We start from the raw sequence: 20,469 nt of genomic DNA, 5'->3' as shown, positions 1-20,469 counted from the left end.
GCTGGGTCTGGTCAGCGGTGGCTCTACTTGGGCAAGTGGCTCCTCAGGCCTATGCCAGGGTGACAGGCCACAGGGAAGGCCAGGATTTCGGGTGCTATGGGCTGGAATGAGAGCGGCAAAGGACAAAGGAGAAATTTATGTTTCTGTAGTGACCATCACAATGGTTGTGGCTTCCAAGTAGACACCTGTGGCCTCTCTCTCTTTGCCTGCGCATTTCCCCCGCAGCTCTGGTGGCCAACTGCGGGGCTCCCAGAAGTCCGTTAGTGGACAGACCCGATGGCTACCATCTTCTTCAGTCTCCAAGTGTGTAAAATTCTACCTCCTAGGAAGGAAAGGAGGGCTGAGCACAGGTCTTCACGGGACACGTGCTATATAAATGTAGTTAGAATCAGCATCACTGAAGAACACGTTCCCGAAGGCAAGTCCTGAGCTACAAGGAATGACTCATCCACTCACTCTTGATTTCCACGAATACACCTTTGTGTAGTGAGGAATAACTCAAGAAGACCGAGATAACACCCGAGTGGGTGTACCCCATGCTCACCCTGCTTGCACACTGCCGTGACTGGAAAACGGAGATGATTGGGGCTATTCCTGACCTGGTGGCTTTTCACCTTTGAAGACTCTCAGCGGTGACTCTGCCACACTTCCCACCATGGAGTCGGTCGGTCCCCACAGGAACTAAACTGCTAAATACTGAAGCCGATGAGACTTTAATTCCCACTTTCCTACAGCTTTTCAGCCAGGGAATGCTGGTACTTCGCAGGGCTGGAAACTGGAGACAAGGGGATTTTGGACCAGCGGGATGGGCATCCCCCCTCCCACCTCAGGGTCCTAAGGCTTGTTGCCTGTAGAACTCAGTTGTGTGGAACCACATTGGGCCCTGCATCCCACACTCCCACCTGCAGCTGTGGTGGTCATTTCTCTCTTCTTGCCCACCAGGCCCCCCTCATCACAGAACAGTGTTTCTTGCTGTTCCTGCAGCCCCATTTCCTCTCTGTTCTGCTGAGGTATTTCCTAACAGCGTCCAGCACCCCCCCGGCCCTTCTGAACAGCATCCACGCCCAACCCCTTTAAAGCAGAATTTGTCGGCGACAACTCAGTGGCTGGCAGCTCGACACTCACACAAATGTACACTCCCCACACAATTCTTTCTTCTCTTCCTGTTTTGGCTCACTAGCAGCATGGAACGCCTGCCTGCAAGCCTCTCCTCCCTTGGTAACCTTTCCGAACTGTCATCTCCTCCCGGAAGCCACAGCTACCTTTACTTTCAAGCTAGGTCAGGACCCAGGCCTGAAGCTCCTCTACAGTCCTCTCCAAATATTTTTTCTGGCCTATGTGGGTGTCTAGCTTTCCCACGGTGCTAGGAGCTCTAGACAAGGCTGCAGCCCAGTCTCTCTTGGTCCTTCGAACCCAGCGCTTATCTTGGCGCCCAGTTCTGCCAGGCCAGTTTCCGAGGGACTCAGAATCCCGAAGGGCTCAACTGTCTCCCTGAAATCTTGGGTATGTTAAGTGGAGAGCTCAGTCCAACTAGAACCTGGGGAGAGGGTTGTGAGCCCAGCTAGCTCGATCCCCCTCCCTGGCTCGGTCCCTCAGCACTTTCACCCTTTATATGGAGGTTCGCCTAGAGGCAGGGCACCCGGAGGCGGCGGGAGTCCGGCTTTGCTTCCGCGGCTGGCAGCGGGCTCTCGGCCCAGGCTCGCCCTAGAAGGCTTCGTGCAGGGTCGCTGTCTGAGTGCGTTGTCCGCTTGGAAGGCTCCTCACGTCCAGGCGCCGCGGTCACGGCTGCGCCGGTTTCCGGCCATGAATTGGGCTTCAGAGTCCGAGCCTCCTGCCCGACTCCCGGCGCAGTGCACCGCCCTGGGGGCGGGGGATGGATGTCCGCCGAAGTCTGCACGGACAGCTAGGGTTCGAGTCCGCCACCAGCCCGCTAGCATCCTGGTGCCTGGCTCAGTGCCCCGGGCCTTGTGGTCTATCTGCAGGCTGCCAAAGTCGAGGGTCCGGTTCCGAGAGCGCCTGTCCATTCCGGCCACTGCAGACTCGGCTGAAGTCCCCCATCGCCAGAGAGCTCTGAGACCCCCACCTCCCCGAGGGCAATCAGTGGCCGTGCCTCCACCGTTTCTCCCGCGAACCCTGAGACCAGGCCAGCACGGCCAAGCCTCTTCTCGCCGCAGACGGGCCAGTTCCCCACCGCGGTACCGGCCTCGGAGCATCCCCCGGCGGAGAGCACGGAGCACCGGGCGCCCCCTCCAAGCAACGAGCGAGCAAGCCGCGCGCGGAGAGGCTAAGGCTCCGCAGTCACGTGGTGGAGAGGAGGGCGGAGGGGAGAGAGGCGGGCGGGAGGGGAGGGGGAGCGCCGCCGAGGGGGAGGGGGAGGGGAGGGGGCGTCCTCCGCAGTTCGCTCCTTGCCTGGGCTCAGACACACAGCCAGCCCGGAGCCGCCGCTCGGGCCGGGCCGCCGCCGCCGCCTCTGCCTCTGCCTACCCCAGAGCCGCTCGAGCCGCTGAAAGCGTCGCCGCCACAGCCGCGGGCCGCCCCCGCCGCGCCGGCCTGGGCTCGGGCTGCGAGCGCCGCCGCAACCGCAACCGGAGCCGGCGCGGGAGCCCGAGAGCACTGGGCTGGGCTGGGCTGGGGCGGGCGCAGGGCGCAGGGGCGGGAGCGCGGGGGAAGACGCACGGGCGGGCTCGGCTCTCCCGGGGAGCGGCCCGGGACTGCACCGGGACCCGCGCCTCCCCGCTCCGTGCTGCCCTCGGCCTCGCCCCGGGCCCGGGCGGATGAGCCGCGCGCCCGGGGGACATGGAAGCGCTGACGCTGTGGCTTCTTCCCTGGATATGCCAGTGCGTTACGGTGCGGGCCGACTCCATCATCCACATCGGTGAGCTCGGAGGACGGACGGGCCGAGGCTGGGCGGGGACCCCCCAATAGAGACGTTGATGCGCGGCGTCCAAACTTGTCGGTTCCCCGGGCCGAAGGGCTCGGCAGGCGGTGGTCCCCTAAAGGCCCGCGCCGCCCCGCGGAGGAGCTGTGCTTCTGCCGCCCGGCGCTCCTGCGGGCACCTCGCTGCTCCCTGGGGCTCCTGCCAGTGCGCGGGGCCCCGCGGCCTCTGCCGACACTTAGGGCCGCGGCAGCGGGGAACCCGGGGATAGACGCTTGTCGAGATGCGTGCCCCTAGCGGGACCGTCGGCAAGCTGGGCCCTGAGGCACAGCCTGAGCATTGGGACCAGGGGCGAACAGAGCTGGGGGCTAGCTAAGTTGGCAGGGCAAGATCAAAGAGGCCAAAGCGGAACCATGTGTGACTGTGGATGGGTGCTGTCAACGTGCCAGTGTGTGTGCACCTGGCACGGTGTTGGTGTCACTGTGAGAGGGCGCTGGGGTGTGTGGGGCCATCCGAGAGTGTGTTAGTGCGACTACCGCGTTCTGCCAGCCTGTTAGAGTGGACACAGTGCTTGCCTGTTTCCCCGGTGTGTGTCTGTTGTAGCTCTCGGTGTGTGTGTGTGTCTTTCTGGTTGTGACAACTGCAGCTCAATCCTGGACAGTTTCAGAGTTTCTGCCTGGTTTAAGTCTTGGGGCCAGCATACAGATACAGTCTGGGTGGTGGGGTGGAGGGAAGGAGCGTGGGCCGTGGGGTTGGGGGCGCTGAGCAAGAAGAGATAGATGGAGAGGAAGGAGATGAAAAGCAAAGGAAGGGGCGATCAGAGGAGGGGTAGTGGTGGGAGTTAGGAGCAGAATGACTGGGGTCGCGAGAGAAGTTGGGCATGGTTGGGGGACTGACAGCGGTCGCTTTGGGGGAGCTCCTCCGCAGTCGCCTTTCCGGAAGTTGGGAAAGACCAGCGAACAGGGACAAACTGGGGGTTGGGAGGTGTGAGAAAACGTGGCTGATGTTACCCGCGGGGCAGAAAGAGGTGATGAGGGACCAAGTCCCTACTCCAAGGGCTGCAGCGCTTCCCTCTGGGGCCGGGCCAGGATCCAAACCTGCTTCCCGCCCAGGAGTCGGCGTGGGTCTCGCGGTCAGCATTGCGGCTCCGGTGTAGTGTGGAATCCAGGAGCTGAGCCCTTCTACCCAGCTCTCAGCTCCAGAGCAATTAGCCAAGCAATAGGACCTCGGCGACCCTTGACACGTGGCAAAAGGGCTGGGGTGGGGATCCCAGATCAGATCCAACTGATCTCCACTGTTAGGGCAGGATCAGTGAAAGCGTCAGGTCAGCCGGAGCTCTGGAGGAGCCATCCTTGCTTCTAGAATGACCGACTGTTTAAGAGTGGTTTCTTCTGGGACTCTCAACACTGCTAGATCAGAAGGTTTGGGGGTATAGGATACAGCCCCACCCCTCCAGACATACAGGAAGAGGAAGTGAGAGACCAGAGCAGAGACACATGCAACATCTTGACCATTCAAGATACTGGTTATCAATTCCTTGTGTATGCCTAAAGGAAAAACCCTTGGTGCAGGAGAGCAAACTGTGGACCACAGTCTCACTTCTGCATTCATCAGGGAATGCAAAGAAAAAAGGAGCACCACTTCATTACTGGGATTGGTCTGGGGACGTTTCCTCTTGGAGAATTCACTTTGGCTCCTGGGATGGGATTTATGGGACCATGTCAGGTGCATTTGAGCGGGAGGCTACCTCAGCATGCCACATCTTCTGTGTGGGGCATGACTGGGACATGTGATGCTTTGGTTATGAAGCACATGTGACCTGATGGTAGCGTGAAGGATATGCAGGTGTAACTCATGTTAACTGTGCGCACGTGTCCTATGTGGGGAGGGGAGCATATCCTGTTTGGGTTACATAGGGAGTTCTTTAAATTACCCAATCAAAACAGAATCCTGAACTGAGACTGATGGTGCATGCCTGTAATCACACTACTTGGGAAGGCTGAGGCAGGAGGATCACCGTGAACTCAAGTCCAGTTAGGGCTATGGAAGGAGAATCTGTCTCAAAAAAGCATTATAAACATTCTAGCTCAATCCTCTCACCACTTGGTACCCAGTGGTCCAGGCAATACCCCCATCCCAGGATGGAAGGAAGGTGGGAAGGGTTCCTCTCCAGGCCTGGTCTTAACCCCTCTTCTCCCTCAGGTGCCATCTTCGAGGAGAACGCAGCCAAGGACGACAGGGTGTTCCAGTTGGCTGTATCAGACCTGAGCCTCAATGATGACATCCTGCAGAGTGAGAAGATCACTTATTCCATCAAGGTCATCGAGGCCAATAACCCGTTCCAGGCAGTGCAGGAAGGTGAGTGGCCACTGAGCCCATGCATGAGTCACTGGGCTGCAGCCAGTGAGGCCGAGTAGCAATGGGTCCAGGCAGAGTTGCTACCCAGTCGGTTGTGCAGAATCTCCTAGGCGCCAGGTGTGCCTGCTGCTATGCCAGGCGTGGTGGCGTGTCCTCCCAGGCCTAGCAAGATAGGGCGGCTCCATACTGTCAGGGCAAGCGAAAAGCCTCTATGTGCTTACTGCAAGCGGGTCTCCTGGCAGAACTGTGCCGATAAATGAGTGCGTGTGTGAGCCGCTGATCAGGCGCGTGGCTCAGGGTCAGCTTTGTTTTTCGCGTGTTTGTGGGTGGGTGTGTCTTCGTGCCTGTGTCTCGTGCACCTCCCCAGAAGCCTCTTGTGGCCTGCAGCCTACAGGAGCTCGGCTCACGGAGCTTGTCCTGTAAGCCCTGTCAGTCGCACAGCCTGGCTGGCGCGGTTGCACAGCTTGTGGGGCTTCGGAGCTTCAGCCCTGCGGCCCTCGGCTTCAATCCTCTCTGCCTGGCTCCACTGTGTGTGAAGCAGCCGGGCCGCGTTGCGGGCCTAGGGAGGCGTTGCTGCCTGGACCGGAGGTGGGCGCTGTTTGCTCAGGAAAAGAGAAGAGCCGGACTAGGTCTGATGACAAGGAAAAATCTTAGCAGGCTGGCCGCGGCAGCTGTATTTCCCTGCAGTCGTCTTGCTGAGACTCCGAGGCAGGGGCAACAGGTGGGCAGCCAGTGAGACCATCACCCTTTGCCGGCTTTCTCTGGTACCTGCACTCGTGGAGTGTTCTTAGCTCTGTGCAGGCAAAACACACATACACCTAAAACAATGGGGGCCGCGGCTTTCAGCATTGGCAGGCGACTCTTGTCTGATTTCTTCGGGTGCATTAGTGGCAGCGGCTTCCTCTGCCTTTTCCTCCCTGTGTGTTCCCTCGCTCCTCCTTGGCTGGCTGCTCTGGAAGTGTTCCTTCTCTCGTGCTGTTGATTCCCGGTCAAGGACCTTACCGCTGCTCAGCCACGCTCTTCTCCTTCCTCTTTGCCTTGTTTACCACAAGCAGGGCTCCGCTGTGGCGCCAGTGCCCTGAAGTGCTGAGGACACAAGGGTACAGCTGGAAGCGCAGCATGCAGGGACTTCTTCCCAGAACTGGCAGGACTGGGGTAGGGAGGGGGTGAGGTGACTGAGAACTCTGCTGTCCATCTCTCCTTGGACTTGCTGGGCCTAGGGTCTTCCTGTCACCTTGGGGTTGCATACTGTCTGCCAGTCTCCAGGTACCTTCAAAAATGAGGTGAGTTGGTGAGGGATACAGGCTTTAGCTAGTGCTGGGATCTTACTGTAGCATGGAGGGCTCTGGGGGCCTCCTGGCTGTAGGTGCAGCAAAGGATGGAAAGGTGGCCAGCCCTTGGGGAGGGACTGCCTGACTGTAAGGCTCAAAGTATGAAGGACGTTTTAATTGTTCACATCTCCAGTCCCAAGTGCTGATCTATGGTGGTGGTGGTGACTGGTGCTGTTTATTCCGAAAACTGCTGGGGCTGGTGATGTGGTATGGTAGTCAGTAACACTTCCTGCTCTTGAAGAGGACGCTGATTTGATTCCCAACACCCATATAGTAGCTCACAACTGCCTGTAACTTCAGTTCCAGGGGCATCCGACGCCCCCTTCTGGCCTCTGCTGGTTTCTGCACTTACATATGTGCAGGCAAAACATCCACACACATACAACAGTAAGAGCTGCTGCTTCTGGTATTGGCAGATGTCTGTTGTCTTAAGTCCTCTGAAGCAAAGGCATGGGGGAGTCCCTGCCCTTCTTGTGTGACCTCATCCCACCATCTGTCTCCAGATGCCCTCTGACCTCAGACTTTTTGTGTGCTGTCGTCATGGTTCCTCGGGGCCTCTGCCTGTGTCCCTTATAGGACACGAGTACCCCTATTAAGGCTGTTGCTTCTGACAGCTCTCTGTCTGCTGTAAACAAAAGTGTAGGGCATCCTTTGCTCTTTCACTGTGCCCCTGAGTGAAGTACAGCCATCTCTACCAGACGCACCCCAGGGACTGACGGTGCTGGTCTTACATAGGTTCTACCCTGAGGCTGGATGCACACACATAGGTGAACCGCCCCCAGGAGAGGTCATCTTCGTGTCAAGGAGCAGCTGTAACACAGCTTCGGTTGATTAGTGCCCTGTTGGCGTGAAAAGTTCTAGATTTCTGCATGTATCTATTTTGTAAAGGAAGACTCCAGTCTGCACTTCAGGGCAGAACTGGATGCTCTTGCGGGCAGTGCTTTGCTGTGTAGCTCAGGCTGCCCTCCTGTTTTAGCCTCTTGAATGTTGGGCTTATAGGTGACCCTTACTCCATCACCACACTTGGCTGTCACATTTGGTTTTTAACTTGTTAACCAACGGAACAATTTGAAGAATAAACAAAACACAGGCCGGGCGGTGGTGGCGCACGCCTTTAATCCCAGCACTCGGGAGGCAGAGGCAGGCGGATCTCTGTGAGTTCGAGACCAGCCTGGTCTACAAGAGCTAGTTCCAGGACAGGCTCCAAAGCCACAGAGAAACCCTGTCTCGAAAAACCAAAAAAAACCAAAAAAACAAAAAAAAAAAACAAAACACAGCTATGTGCCATTTGACCTTCAAACCCCCAAAACAACTTTGTCCTGTCAATAAAGGCTCTAGCCAGGGCCTTTTACTGGTTCAGCCCGCCCCCTTTTAATGGATGTTACTTACTTTATTTGTGTAACTGGAAGAATGTCTCTGCTTCCAAGGATGGCAAGTTGGCAGTCTCAGAAGGGTATGGGAGTATTTCTGCACATCTGGAATGAGGGAATGAGATGATGAGGGTCCCTGGTTTCTCTGTATAGAAACACTGGACAGGTGCTGTTGCTGGGCTGGTCCATGCTGGTTAAAACTGGCATGCACTTTCAACCTTGGGAGTGGCATGGCCTGAAATCTATCTTGTTATCCATCTCATGGCCTTGGATAGCTCCTGGGTACCTACAAGGAAAGGAAGGAGCTATCGGTGGATGCCTTGGGAAAAGCTGAGCAGCCTTTCCCCCTTTGCCTAATGCTTGTGGAGCAAGCATTCAGTTCATTGGGTCTCCTTTCTTGCTTTTCTATGGGGGTGATTGCCAGGTCATGCTGGGTGGATACTCTAACCTTTTCTCCATAGCTTGGACACTTACTGCATGGAGAACATGCTGGGATTCAGTCTTTATCACAGGTGCCCAGTGTGTCCCAAGGGATCTGGGATGGGAGCAATGCTGCCTTGTTTTAATTTGAGAGGCAGCACCCCGACCCAGAGATGGGGGCCTGATTGCTGGAGCCCAAAGATGAGAGCTTGCCTCGCTCACCGCATGACCTGGGGGAGTCTTGGCCCTGTGACGAGCTTCTGTTTCTAGATCTGTTAAAAGGGAATAATTGTAGTCTCTGCCTCCTGGGATTATTGGGAGGATTAAATGAGATGAGACGTGTATAAATTGCCTGTATAAGGCCCGAGGTTGGTGTTCAGTAAACACTAATTCCCTCCCTGTTCTCTGACCCAGCTCTGGCTGGCTTTTCCTCAGCATCTCTTCAGGCTGTTGATATTTTCAACTACATAGTTTTCTAAGCTATGAGAGAGGACCCTGAATGACCTTTTCATTTCCAGCTTTTACTAACCCCCCAGTTATAAAAGGAATGCATGGCCACAATGAACATGGATTACTTTTAAAACGTGAGAAAGAAAGAGGCCAGTGCATGCTCATTATATAAAACGTGGAAGGGGTGGAGAACAGCAAGGAGCAGAGCGGAATCCTCCTGAACCCCACTGCATTATTTTCTTCTATCTTTTCTCTTCCTTTGTATTTATGAATGATGAGGGCTCTCACTGTGTTTCATGCTCCATACTATTGGCTTTTTTCTGAAACCTCCATGAACCAATTGTAAACATTTCTTCTAGTGCCTGCATGTGCTGACATGCACTTTTTTTTTTAAAAAAAACAGAAATGGCACTATTTATGCAAAGATATGCATCCTTAAGTATTTCTGAAGAAAACAAGAAACTCTCCTTGGATGGATGTGCTGGCCATAAGATTTATTCCTATGATTTCATCGGAATGATCCTACAAACTCCTTATGAGCACTGTCTTAGGATAGTATGTAGGATATGTGCTTTATGAAGCTCTAAAATTAATAAACAACACCGTGGGACAGTTAAGGCTCTAAAATGTTGCGTCTTTGGTTGTTGAAGTTTGCATTAACCCGCTCTACAAGACAAATAGGAGAAAAAGATACTAATTTGTTGAAAAAGTCATACTGTTTTTCAGTGCCTGCTCAAGCAGAAGATTATGTAAATGCATAAAAGAACGGGCTGCACCCGAGTCTTCTTTTACAGATTTATCTTTTTCTGTGAGGAAAAGATGCGAGACGTTGGATACGCTGTAGCTGTATCTGTCACATCAAGGAAAGATAACAGTTTAAGGGAGAGGTAGAGCAAACGATGTGAGACGATATTCTTAGTTACCAGAAGCACAAGAAAAAGACAAGGTAAAGGGGTGGGGGCGCAGCCCAGTGGCTGGAGCGCTTGTCTCGCAGCCCCAGAGCCCTGGGTTTGACCCTCAGTACCACACAAACCAGGTGTGGGAATGCACACCCTTACTACGAGCATTTGGGAGGTAGGGGCAGGGGGACTGGAAGTTCAAGTTTATCCTCAGCTGCAAAGCGACTTTAATGGCAGCCTGGGCTACATGAGACCTTGCTTGTTTCAAAAGAGAAGAGGGGGTGGTGGGGGAAGACAAAGTCAAGGGTGGGGATGTGGTGGGGTGTTCACCTACGTGTGAGGCCTTGAGCCCAATGCTTAATACCACATTAAAAAAAAACCAAAAAAGCAAAAGTGTTCTAAGTATAAATTACTGTTGACAGAATGAGAGAATGCGATTTAAAGACAGAGAAATTCGTAGATAGCCATTTCTGAAGGTCTGGCAAGCTTATCCCTTCACCTTCCTCCTGGGTGCCCTGGCCCTCACTTTGCCACACTGGTGGTGCATTCTGCTAGTGGGCCTCTTCGCTGACCACTGCTTCCTCTCTTACCTCTGTTTAGAACTGCAGGGTTCACTGAGGCCATATCCTGGCATCCCTGAGGGCATCTTCTTCAGGATACTGAAGACTTTGCCAGGGGCGCCGAGCGAGAGTGACATTCATGCCATCGGAGAGGTGTGTCTAGGCTCTGCCACCACTGCACTACTCAGCTGTATTCGTTTTCTCTCGGAACAGACCGTTTTCACCCCATGTTTAGTTGGTTAAAACAGCACACATTTATCATTTCATAACCCTGCAGGTCCCAAGACTGACACGAACTCATCAGGCTAAGGCCCGGGTGTTGGCAAGGATGGTACCTTTTGGTTACTCTGGGATGGAATTGTGTCCTTGCCTTTTCCATGTCCCCGATGCTGTTTCATTCTTAGCTCTGGGCCCCAAGATCCTTCTCCAAAGCTCACAATAGTGAGCCAGTTCCTTTTCACGTAATATCGTCTGACCCCATCTCTCTTCCAGGGATAATCAAGAGTGACATCTCTATTTTAAGGTTAGCTGATTTGAAAACTTAACTCTATCGGTAGTCTGTATTCTCCCGTGCCGTGTAGCCAGCACAGTCCCAGTTCTGGTGACAAGGACACGGATGTCTCTGTGTGCCTGTTGTGTCCCGAGCGTGTTGTGGCTCTCTGCTTTCTTTCCATCTCGTCGGGTTTCCGCAGTGCTTGCTGCCTTCTCGCTGTGTCCCCAGTGTCACCCAGACTGGCTCGCCTACCTTGGGATGCGTGCCTGGATTTTCATTCCACAGAGGTGTTCTGCAGGTATCACAGTGTGGGCCTGTGGGGCCTCTACGTATTCACCCGTGCTCTGGAATGACATGTGGCTCCTGGAAGAAACTGCTTGTACTTAAGGAAGTGCATGAAGGAAGCTTCTATTGGACTAGCCACGCTGTAGGTCCCCGCCCCCTTTCCACGCAGGGAGTCTCTTTCTCAGAGGCTCACCCTCCAGCTCCCACCTTCCACTATGCTACTTAAAGCTCTTGCAGTGCTCAGTCTTGCTTTGGTGCCCTGGGCCTAGAGAGAGAGAGAGAGAGAGAGAGAGAGAGAGAGAGAGAGAGAGAGAGAGAGAGAGAGAGAGAGATACCTTTTCTGTCCCCTCAGCACTGTTTCCAGTGATGCTTCAACCCTGAAAATGTGTGCCAAGACGGCAGGTGCACAAGATTCCTCGTTAGAGTCTGGCTAGGTACCAGAAACTGTGTAATCCCCTCCCTGGATTCCTCCAGGGCTTTTCTCCCAGGCTTTAGGGTTATTCTCCAACGTTCACTGGGAACACTTCACTGCATGGGCACATACATACATGCCAGCATACATGTGAGCACACATATCTAAGGGCATGCACGCGAGTCCATACTCTTGGTAATCTTACAGGCTACGTGTGTGCCCCAACCGTCTCCCCATGTTTTCTCCCTTTTCCTGCCCTGATCTCCAGATTGCCATGTGGGTCTTACCCGACAGCTAGTCAGAGGGTGTTATGGCCGGCATGGAGCCGGAGGCCACAGTCTAGCGAGGTTCTCCATGCTGCCTCTCAACTGTTGAGTCACATGTGTGTGGACGTCCTCCAGCTCACACAGTGACACTGGGGCCGTTTCTCCAGGATTTTCTTGGAGGCCTTTCTGACTGTCCCCTCGGTACACGAAGCCACATCCTGCAGGAGCAGGCAGGGTAGAGACAGTTAATATCTTGTAGTTGCCAGGTTAGGACCCAGACTTTGTTCCTTCAGCGCTGTTGTCTTTCCTCTTAGTCATTCACCCCTGTTCACAGTTTGCGTAGGAAATGCCCCCCATAGGCCCAGTGCTTCTGGGGGCCCGTGGGACCTGTAAGAAGTGGGGTCAAGTGGGATATCTTCAGTGCTTGAGAGTGTGCTCTCAAAGAGAAAGCTGGTCTCTCCGTTCTTTCTCCCTTTTTCACTTCATGTGCAGGAGGTGAGCAGAGTAGCTTCACCATGTGCTCTTAGCCTGAGGCGCTGCCTCACCCCAGCCCGGAAAGCAACAGGCCAACTGCGGACCCTAGCAAACCCTACTCCTTCTAGACTGTTTACACCAGTCACATCACAAAGCTGGCCAACTCAGCTCTCTAGAAAAGAGTTGACTCAAAAGTTAAAATGTTGGGTCTGCGTTGCTTCTAAAACATTTCTAGGCCGATTTTATCCAATACCTAGATGCAACATCTTTTGAATTTTCTACCCAGGATCATGCTTGTGAGAGGTTGTTGGAGGAGATGGAGAGATGCTGATGCAAAGAGACATAAATCCAGTTGAATAAGAAGAGTAGGTTCAAGAGCTCTGGCGTCCAGGGCAGGGCGTATAGTTAACGGAGTCCCATTGTATTCTCACGGAAGGCTAAGTGTTCTCGTACAAACATGTTTGGGTAATGCCTTGTGTGATCAGCTATATTGAATCATTCCTCGAGGCATATGAATACGATAACTGCAGAGTTCTATATAACAATAAAACAAACAAAACACACACGAAAAAACGATCCTGCTTCAGGCCTGGCCACCATCAGTAACATGCCTGTACTGGACTTTCTACAATCTCAGCCCTTGGGCCTGTCCCCTCTTTTTCTGTGCTGTGATATAATATTGACAAAGTCAGCTTATGGGGAAAGGGTTGTTCTGGCTTACACTTTACAGTCCGTCATGGCGGGGAGGCCACAGTGACAGGAGCTCAAGTCACGTGGCTCTGTGTCAGAAGAGAGCAGCAAATGCATGCTGGCTGGCTCTCTCGCTTATATAGCACAAGCCCCACCAACGACTAAAAAGGATTTCCCCACATCAATTAACAAAATCAAATCAGTCCCTCTCAGGCATGCCCAGAGGCCCATCTCCCAAGTGATTCTAGATTCTGTCAAGTTGGCTTCTAACATTAACCTGCTGCTGCCCGGTGACAGCCCTTTCTCTGGGGGTGCTGGCCTCTCTGACAGCTTGTCAGTGTCCCATTCTCTGGGACTCTCTCTTCCATCACTAAATGGTTTCTGGCATCAGGGACACTGGCCATGGCCATCCTGTCTTTCCAGTATGCTGCCTTCACATTGTCTTTGCCAGAGCCCACCCTGGCAGCCAGCGCCTGCAGAGGCAACGCCACCTGCCCTGCGCCTGTTCACAGCTGTGCTCTGCCTGGCTCTTCTACGCCATCCCAGAATAGATAGCAGCCTGGAAGCTGACAGGTAGCACTCCTTCAGGTGAACTGGGGCTGCCGTCCATGCTCAGCTGTGGCTCTGTTTTCCACACGGCCGATGGGGTGATGGTGCAGAGGCCAGCTATAGGGTGGTGGGAAATGTACTAAAAGCCTATGCTAGGGGCCAGGCACTGGGCAGCCACTGGAGCCGCTGTAGCGGTTCCCAGATCAGCTCTAGCCCTTACACTGTGCCATCTTTGTGGGCCGCTGCCTCTGCCCCATATCTGGTGGCTGATGCTTGTGGCTTGGGTGTCCCAGGAGAATAGGGAAGGAGGTCGGTGCTGACAACATGGCTTATATGGAGGCAGTTTGGAGCCATCTGTGCAGGCCTGGGCTATCTTTGCTTGACATTTGAATCTTACTGTAGCCACGCTTGCTCAGAATGCAGAGTGGCTGGTATGAGCCTGGCTGTCCCAGCTCCATAGGAACTGACTATAGGCAGATACACGTTCGTTTGGTGGGCATTAGTGGGTCTGGATCTGAATCTTGAATGTTAAACCTTGTATCTGAACTCCCCCCACCCCTGCCAGGCTCATACGTGGTGCTTGGTTGTCAGTGTACGATCTTTTGAGAATGACTGAATCCTAAGAGCTGTGATCTTAAGTATGGATGAAGTCACAGTAGCATGGTGTCCATGGGAGGGGGTGAGAAGGAGAGATGGGCCATTGCCGATGCAGGTTTTGTTCCAACCCTGTTTCTCCACCTCCTGCCTGCTTAGAGATGAGCCACTCAGCTCTTCCACACAGTACCTTCCAGCATGCTTCAGTGTACCATGCATGGCCCCAGGAGAGACAGAGCCAAGTGACCATAGACTGAGATCTTGAAAATAATAGAAGTCTTTCCTCCCTCAGCTCACTATGCCAGGTGTTTTGTCAGAGCAATAAAAGCCCGAAACACCAACTTGGACCAGTCAACTTGCTGGCCTTGTAAAGGCCACTTCCTCACTGTCAGCATCTGGGAAGAGTGCTCCTTCTCCTTGGCCTGGCTCCTGTGGTGGACTCCTGCTCATTACAGAGGCTGACCCTTAGGCTCTTCCTGGCCTGGGGTCACACACTTTCTTCTGTCTAGCTGGACAAGGTTGTATGCTGGGTGCCTCTCTGAGCCCTGAGCCCAGCTCTGAGCCTGGGCCTGGGCTCTGGGCTGGGTGTGTCTTGTGGTGCCTTGCAAGAAGAGGCACCACTCGAGTCAAGAGTTTTGTAAGGATCTGGTGAGAGGTGCCTATCGACCACCCAGGAGAAGGGCCCTCTCAGAACACATTATGCTGGCATGATATTGGGCTTTGAGCCTCCAGAGTTGTGAGGGAACATTTGCTGTGCTTGAGACATGCAGTCTGTGGCATGTCGTGACAGCCACCACAGCCATCCCTGCCCTCCCAGGGCCTTGGTGCCTGAATCTCTCAAATGAGACGTTGGGCGCAGAACATCTTTGGAGTGGATGGTCTGTAGCCCCCAGGGATGGGTGATGCTCATTTCCCACCCAGGTTTATGCTGAGGTCGTCTTTTTTTGCCACAGCTTTTGAGCATCTAATGGCGGTCACTATGCTCTTTTCCGGTTTTCCTGGCTCAGACCCTGGAGCCTGGCAGGTACTACCTGCGTATCTTTTGCTGACGTGCTATTTGTCAGTTTCCCTCTTAGAGCACAGTAGTCCTGATGTGACTCGTCAAGGGACTTAACTTGCTGAGCCGCAGCTTTTGCCTATGAAATGGGGATGGTGGTACCTTGGCCAATAGGTTGTCTTAAGAACCAAACGAACAGAGAACTGGTCTATTTCTGTCAGCAAGGAATGACCAGCCATAGTTACTGTCTTCCTAAAGTCACCTGACCTCTGCAGAGAGATGAGATGATCCCTGGCTTTTGGGACACTCTAGTGACAATGATGAAGCCTTAACAGGTGCTGGTTCCTGTTGTCACCTCCTGCTGCAACTGTGGCTGAGTCTCTGGTTCTCAGGTCCTGGGACTTTTTAAGGAAGGGGGTTGTGCTGAACACCCCTACCTGGGGTGTTTGCAGTTGCTCACTTAGCTCTGAGTGTGGATTGTACGCTGACTATGTTAGAGCCCAGTTAGTTTCAACATTGGCCAACCTCACCCTTGCCTTCAGAGCACTGGCTCTCCTTCCAACTTCCAGCTCATCCTCAAGGGAGCCTCTGTTGCCTTCTCTGGCCAAGGGAATGGGAACGCTCTGTAGGCTGTGTCCAGGCCCTGCCCCTGTGGTTTGACACTGGGCCACTGACCACGGCACCATAGACTACAGGGTTGCACCAGTAACAGTTGGAGACACAGCAGGAGTGATGTTGCACACAGTGGAGTCTGTGCACTGAGTCTGTCTCTTTATGCTCTCATGTGTGTTCTATGGAATCACACGGTACGGTTATGCAGAGCCTGGGACTTCAGTCATTTCCTTGTAGAACCTCATGGACATTTCCAAGTAGCACTTGGCACCTATCCAAAATCTTACTTTGGAAAAGGATGTGGTGGGCAGTGGACTAGTGTGGTTGGAATGAGAATGGCACCCATAGGCTCATATATTTGAATACTTGGTCCCCAGTTGGTGGAACTGTTTGGGAAGGATTAGGAGGTGTGGTCTTGTTGGAGGAGGCGTGCCACTGGGAAACCACTTTGTGGTTTCAAAAGCTCATGCTCTTCCTACTTAGCTCTCTCTTTTGGATCAAGATATGAGCTCTCAGCTACAGCTTCAGCACCCTGCCTCCTGGCCGGATGCCTTGCTGCCTGCATTCATGGGTCATGGACTCTAACCCTCTGGAGCTGTGAGCCCCAAATTAAATGCCTTTTTCCCCCTAAGTCACCTTGGTCATGATATTTTATCATAGAGGTAGAAAAGCAACTTAGACAGCGGGGTGGCACTTGCTCCATCACGGGCTCTTGGCATGTGCTGTTGAAGGGTGGAGGTGTCTATTTACATATGCTCAGAGCTGCATGTGCAGTGAATGTCTCTGGACAACTGCAGGCAGCACAGAGCATTCCACAGAGAACAAAGGCTTGGAGCCATGGCCCGACCTAGAAGCCCTGCTCATCCCTGTTAGCATCTCCTTCTGGGTTGTCCCTCCCCATCTCCTGCTGTCCCTCCCCATCTCCCACTGTCTCTCCTCATCTCCTTCTGTCTCTTCCCATCTCCTGTTATCCTTCCCCATCTCCCGCTGTCCCTCCCCATCTCCCACTGTCTCTCCTCATCTCCTGTCTCTTCCCATCTCCCACTGTCCCTCCCCATCTCCCGCTGTCCCTCCCCATCTCCCGCTGTCCCTCCCCATCTCCCGCTGTCCCTCCCCATCTCCCGCTGTCCCTCCCCATCTCCTGTTGTCCCTCCCCATCTCCCACTGTCCCTCCCCATCTCCCGCTGTCCCTCCCCATCTCCCCGCTGTCCCTCCCCATCTCCCGCTGTCCCTCCCCATCTCCCGCTGTCCCTCCCCATCTCCTGCTGTCCCTCCCCATCTCCTGTTGTCCCTCCCCATCTCCCACTGTCCCTCCCCATCTCCCGCTGTCCCTCCCCATCTCCCGCTGTCCCTCCCCATCTCCCGCTGTCCCTCCCCATCTCCTGCTGTCCCTCCCCATCTCCTGTTGTCCCTCCCCATCTCCCACTGTCCCTCCCCATCTCCCGCTGTCCCTCCCCATCTCCCACTGTCCCTCCCCATCTCCTGTTGTCCCTCCCCATCTCTTGCTGTCCCTCCCCATCTCCTGTTGTCCCTCCCCATCTCCTGCTGTCCCTCCCCATCTCCTGTTGTCCCTCCCCATCTCCCACTGTCCCTCCCCATCTCCCACTGTCCCTCCCCATCTCCCGCTGTCCCTCCCCATCTCCTGTTATCCCTCCCCATCTCCTGTTGTCCCTCCCCATCTCCTGTTGTTCCTCCCCATCTCCCACTGTCCCTCCCCATCTCCCGCTGTCCCTCCCCATCTCCCGCTGTCCCTCCCCATCTCCCGCTGTCCCTCCCCATCTCCTGTTGTCCCTCCCCATCTCCCACTGTCCCTCCCCATCTCCCGCTGTCCCTCCCCATCTCCTGTTGTCCCTCCCCATCTCCTGTTGTCCCTCCCCATCTCCTGCTGTCCCTCCCCATCTCCTGTTGTCCCTCCCCATCTCCTGCAGTCCCTCCCCATCTCCCCGCTGTCCCTCCCCATCTCCTGCAGTCCCTCCCCATCTCCTTCTGTCCCTCCCCATCTCCCCGCTGTCCCTCCCCATCTCCTGCTGTCCCTCCCCATCTCCTGTTGTCCCTCCCCATCTCCTGTTGTCCCTCCCCATCTCCTGCTGTCCCTCCCCATCTCCTGTTGTCCCTCCCCATCTCCTGCAGTCCCTCCCCATCTCCCCGCTCTCCCTCCCCATCTCCTGCAGTCCCTCCCCATCTCCTTCTGTCCCTCCCCATCTCCCCGCTGTCCCTCCCCATCTCCTGTTGTCCCTCCCCATCTCCTGTTGTCCCTCCCCATCTCCTGCTGTCCCTCCCCATCTCCTGTTGTCCCTCCCCATCTCCTGCAGTCCCTCCCCATCTCCCCGCTGTCCCTCCCCATCTCCTGCAGTCCCTCCCCATCTCCTTCTGTTCCTCCCCATCTCCTGTTGTCCCTCCCCATCTCCTGTTGTCCCTCCCCATCTCCTGTTGTCCCTCCCCATCTCCTGCTGTCCCTCCCCATCTCCTGCTGTCCCTCCCCATCTCCTGCAGTCCCTCCCCATCTCCTTCTGTCCCTCCCCATCTCCCCGCTGTCCCTCCCCATCTCCTGCAGTCCCTCCCCATCTCCTGCAGTCCCTCCCCATCTCCTTCTGTCCCTCCCCATCTCCCCGCTGTCCCTCCCCATCTCCCCGCTGTCCCTCCCCATCTCCCCGCTGTCCCTCCCCATCTCCTGCTGTCCCTCCCCATCTCCTGCAGTCCCTCCCCATCTCCCCGCTGTCCCTCCCCATCTCCTTCTGTCCCTCCCCATCTCCTGCTGTCCCTCCCCATATCCCCGCTGTCCCTCCCCATCTCCCTGCTGTCCCTCCCCATCTCCCCGCTGTCCCTCCCCAGCCCCTGCTTTTGCCCCCACTCTCTCTCGTTTTCATCACAATTCTTCCCCTGGCCTGGATTCCTGAGCTCATCTTCTCAGTGCTCACACTCTCTGCCCTTCCCTTTAGCCCACTGTCCATGTAGCAGCTACACTATCTGAAAAATCAGTCTGCTCACCTCTCCCACAGAAACCTTTCAAGGGTTTCTCACTATCATAGGAATATACAGACCCTTTCCTGGGGCCAGCGCGCCTTTAAATACCCTGGCCAAGGCTGACTTTGCTGTTTTCTCCCTTGTCACACTTCTTGATTGTGACCACATTGACCTTTTCCTGTCCGTCCAACAGGCCAAGCATGCATCTACCCAGGATCTTTGCATATGCAATGATTACAACATCTTCAATGACAGACACTTCATCAGACTTTAGCTATGCATTAACTCATCTCTCTGAAGAGGCTCCACTTGGTTCTTCAAGTATGGGCCTCCAAGTATGGGGATAGGGAATTGAAGCATGATTAATAAAAACTCACACAGAGAAATTGGGGTTCAATCTAAAGGTCAGAAAAAGCAAAGCAGCCAGCCACTGGCTCTTACCTCAACCTCAGTCTGAAATGGCAATCCTGCCTCCAAAAATCTCAGAATGAGACTGCGCCTGAGAGATATTTCCTCCTGTTTGATAATCCTCTATAGGGCTGAGATTAAAGGCGTGCACCACTGGGATTAAAGCCATGCACTGCCCAGTTTCTATGGCAACTAGTGTGGCTACTGGGATTAAAGGTGCATGTCATTGTGGTTGCTGGGATATAAGGCTGTCCAGTGTGACTGTTTTACTTTTCTGATCCTCAGGCAGGTTTTATTTATTAAAATACAAGTGAAATGCCACTACACTACAGGCAATTCTCTGTCAAAGACTTTTCCTTTTTCCCATGCTTTGCCCCGATTAAGTTATTAATTTAGAGCATTGGAGAACTGTCTGTTTCATTTAATGCTAAGTATCCCAAGATTCCTGGTTGGGTGCTCAGTGAAGGTCCCTGAGTGGGTGACGGGTCACACAGACATGTGCTCACTACAGCCTCTGCTGGTGTCTGCGTGATTCTCAGAACCACTTGGGGACCTGTGGCATACGACTCTTGCAGCCCAGAAGCTTGCTGTCACAGACACCTGCAGTCTAAGGTCCATTTGTCTAGGCCCTTCAGTCCAGATCTGAGGGGGAGAGAACCTATGGGAGCTGCTTTTGTCTTTTCCAACTCTGTCAGCAGCTGATGGCTGATCTTGGAGCTTTATGAGGTCCCACAGAAAGAGCAAAGCACCACGAAGATGCCCCTGACCCTCAGCAATGGGAGTGAGAAAGTTCATGGTCCAAGTACACTGCGTGTATAGGCAGAGAGAGTGCTGCCGTGTGGGCCTGTGTGCCAGGAGATGGACTTGGTTCTCTTCAGCCTAGTAACCTTTTGGTGGACTTTGGAGTCCCCTAAGCCAAGAAGCTTCAGCCTCTACACACGACATGTGGCTTGCACTGTGCTGCCCACTCCTCTTAGGTGAGGAGACGGAACTTAGGCTGGGGGTGGGGGGAGAGCAACTGTATATCTGGGCCCAGTCATCCTGGAAGCTGGGAGTACGGTGGGTCACTGGCCACAAGTTCCCACCAGAGTCTCCCTCACTGGGTGCTCCAGGAGCTGATGAGCTGTGCTCCCACTCAAAGGTAAAGTCAGCCACCAGTGCCACTCCCCCTCAGCCTCTGGTGTTCATGATCAGTCCTCTCCCTGGAGAAACCTGCCTGAGCACAGCTGGGGCTGCGGTCTGCTGTGATAATCTGCGGCTCCTGCCGAGACATTATACCATTAAAGAGAAGACAGGGAGGTCTGTGGTATGATGGGCACCATCGAGTGTACTCGGGGGCAGTGTGGCCGCCCCCTTAGGAAACACTGTTGGCATGGACATGCCCATACTCCCAGACAGCTTCCTGATGCCTATGTCTGACTAGGCCTTGTGGCTCCGGCAACTTCAGCATAGCATCTGCTCT

General features: G+C 54.4%; 1 protein-coding gene across 2 annotated transcripts in view; it reads left to right on the top strand.

Moving 5' to 3' along the window:
- Window positions 1–2,657: 2,657 nt before the first annotated feature.
- Window positions 2,658–20,469, top strand: part of Grid1 (glutamate ionotropic receptor delta type subunit 1) — a 759,372-nt gene continuing 741,560 nt past the window's right edge. For both annotated transcript variants that reach the window (XM_075988693.1, XM_075988692.1), the window contains exons 1-2: window positions 2,658–2,875; window positions 5,078–5,233. In XM_075988693.1, coding sequence (XP_075844808.1) covers window positions 2,797–2,875; window positions 5,078–5,233 — 235 coding nt within the window. In that variant the 5' untranslated portion in view covers window positions 2,658–2,796. The remainder of the gene's footprint in view (window positions 2,876–5,077; window positions 5,234–20,469) is intronic.

Source organism: Microtus pennsylvanicus, chromosome 10 (assembly GCF_037038515.1).
Source record: "Microtus pennsylvanicus isolate mMicPen1 chromosome 10, mMicPen1.hap1, whole genome shotgun sequence".
NCBI classification, from domain to species: Eukaryota; Metazoa; Chordata; class Mammalia; order Rodentia; family Cricetidae; genus Microtus; species Microtus pennsylvanicus.
This window is presented reverse-complemented; position numbering and strand designations above follow the sequence as displayed.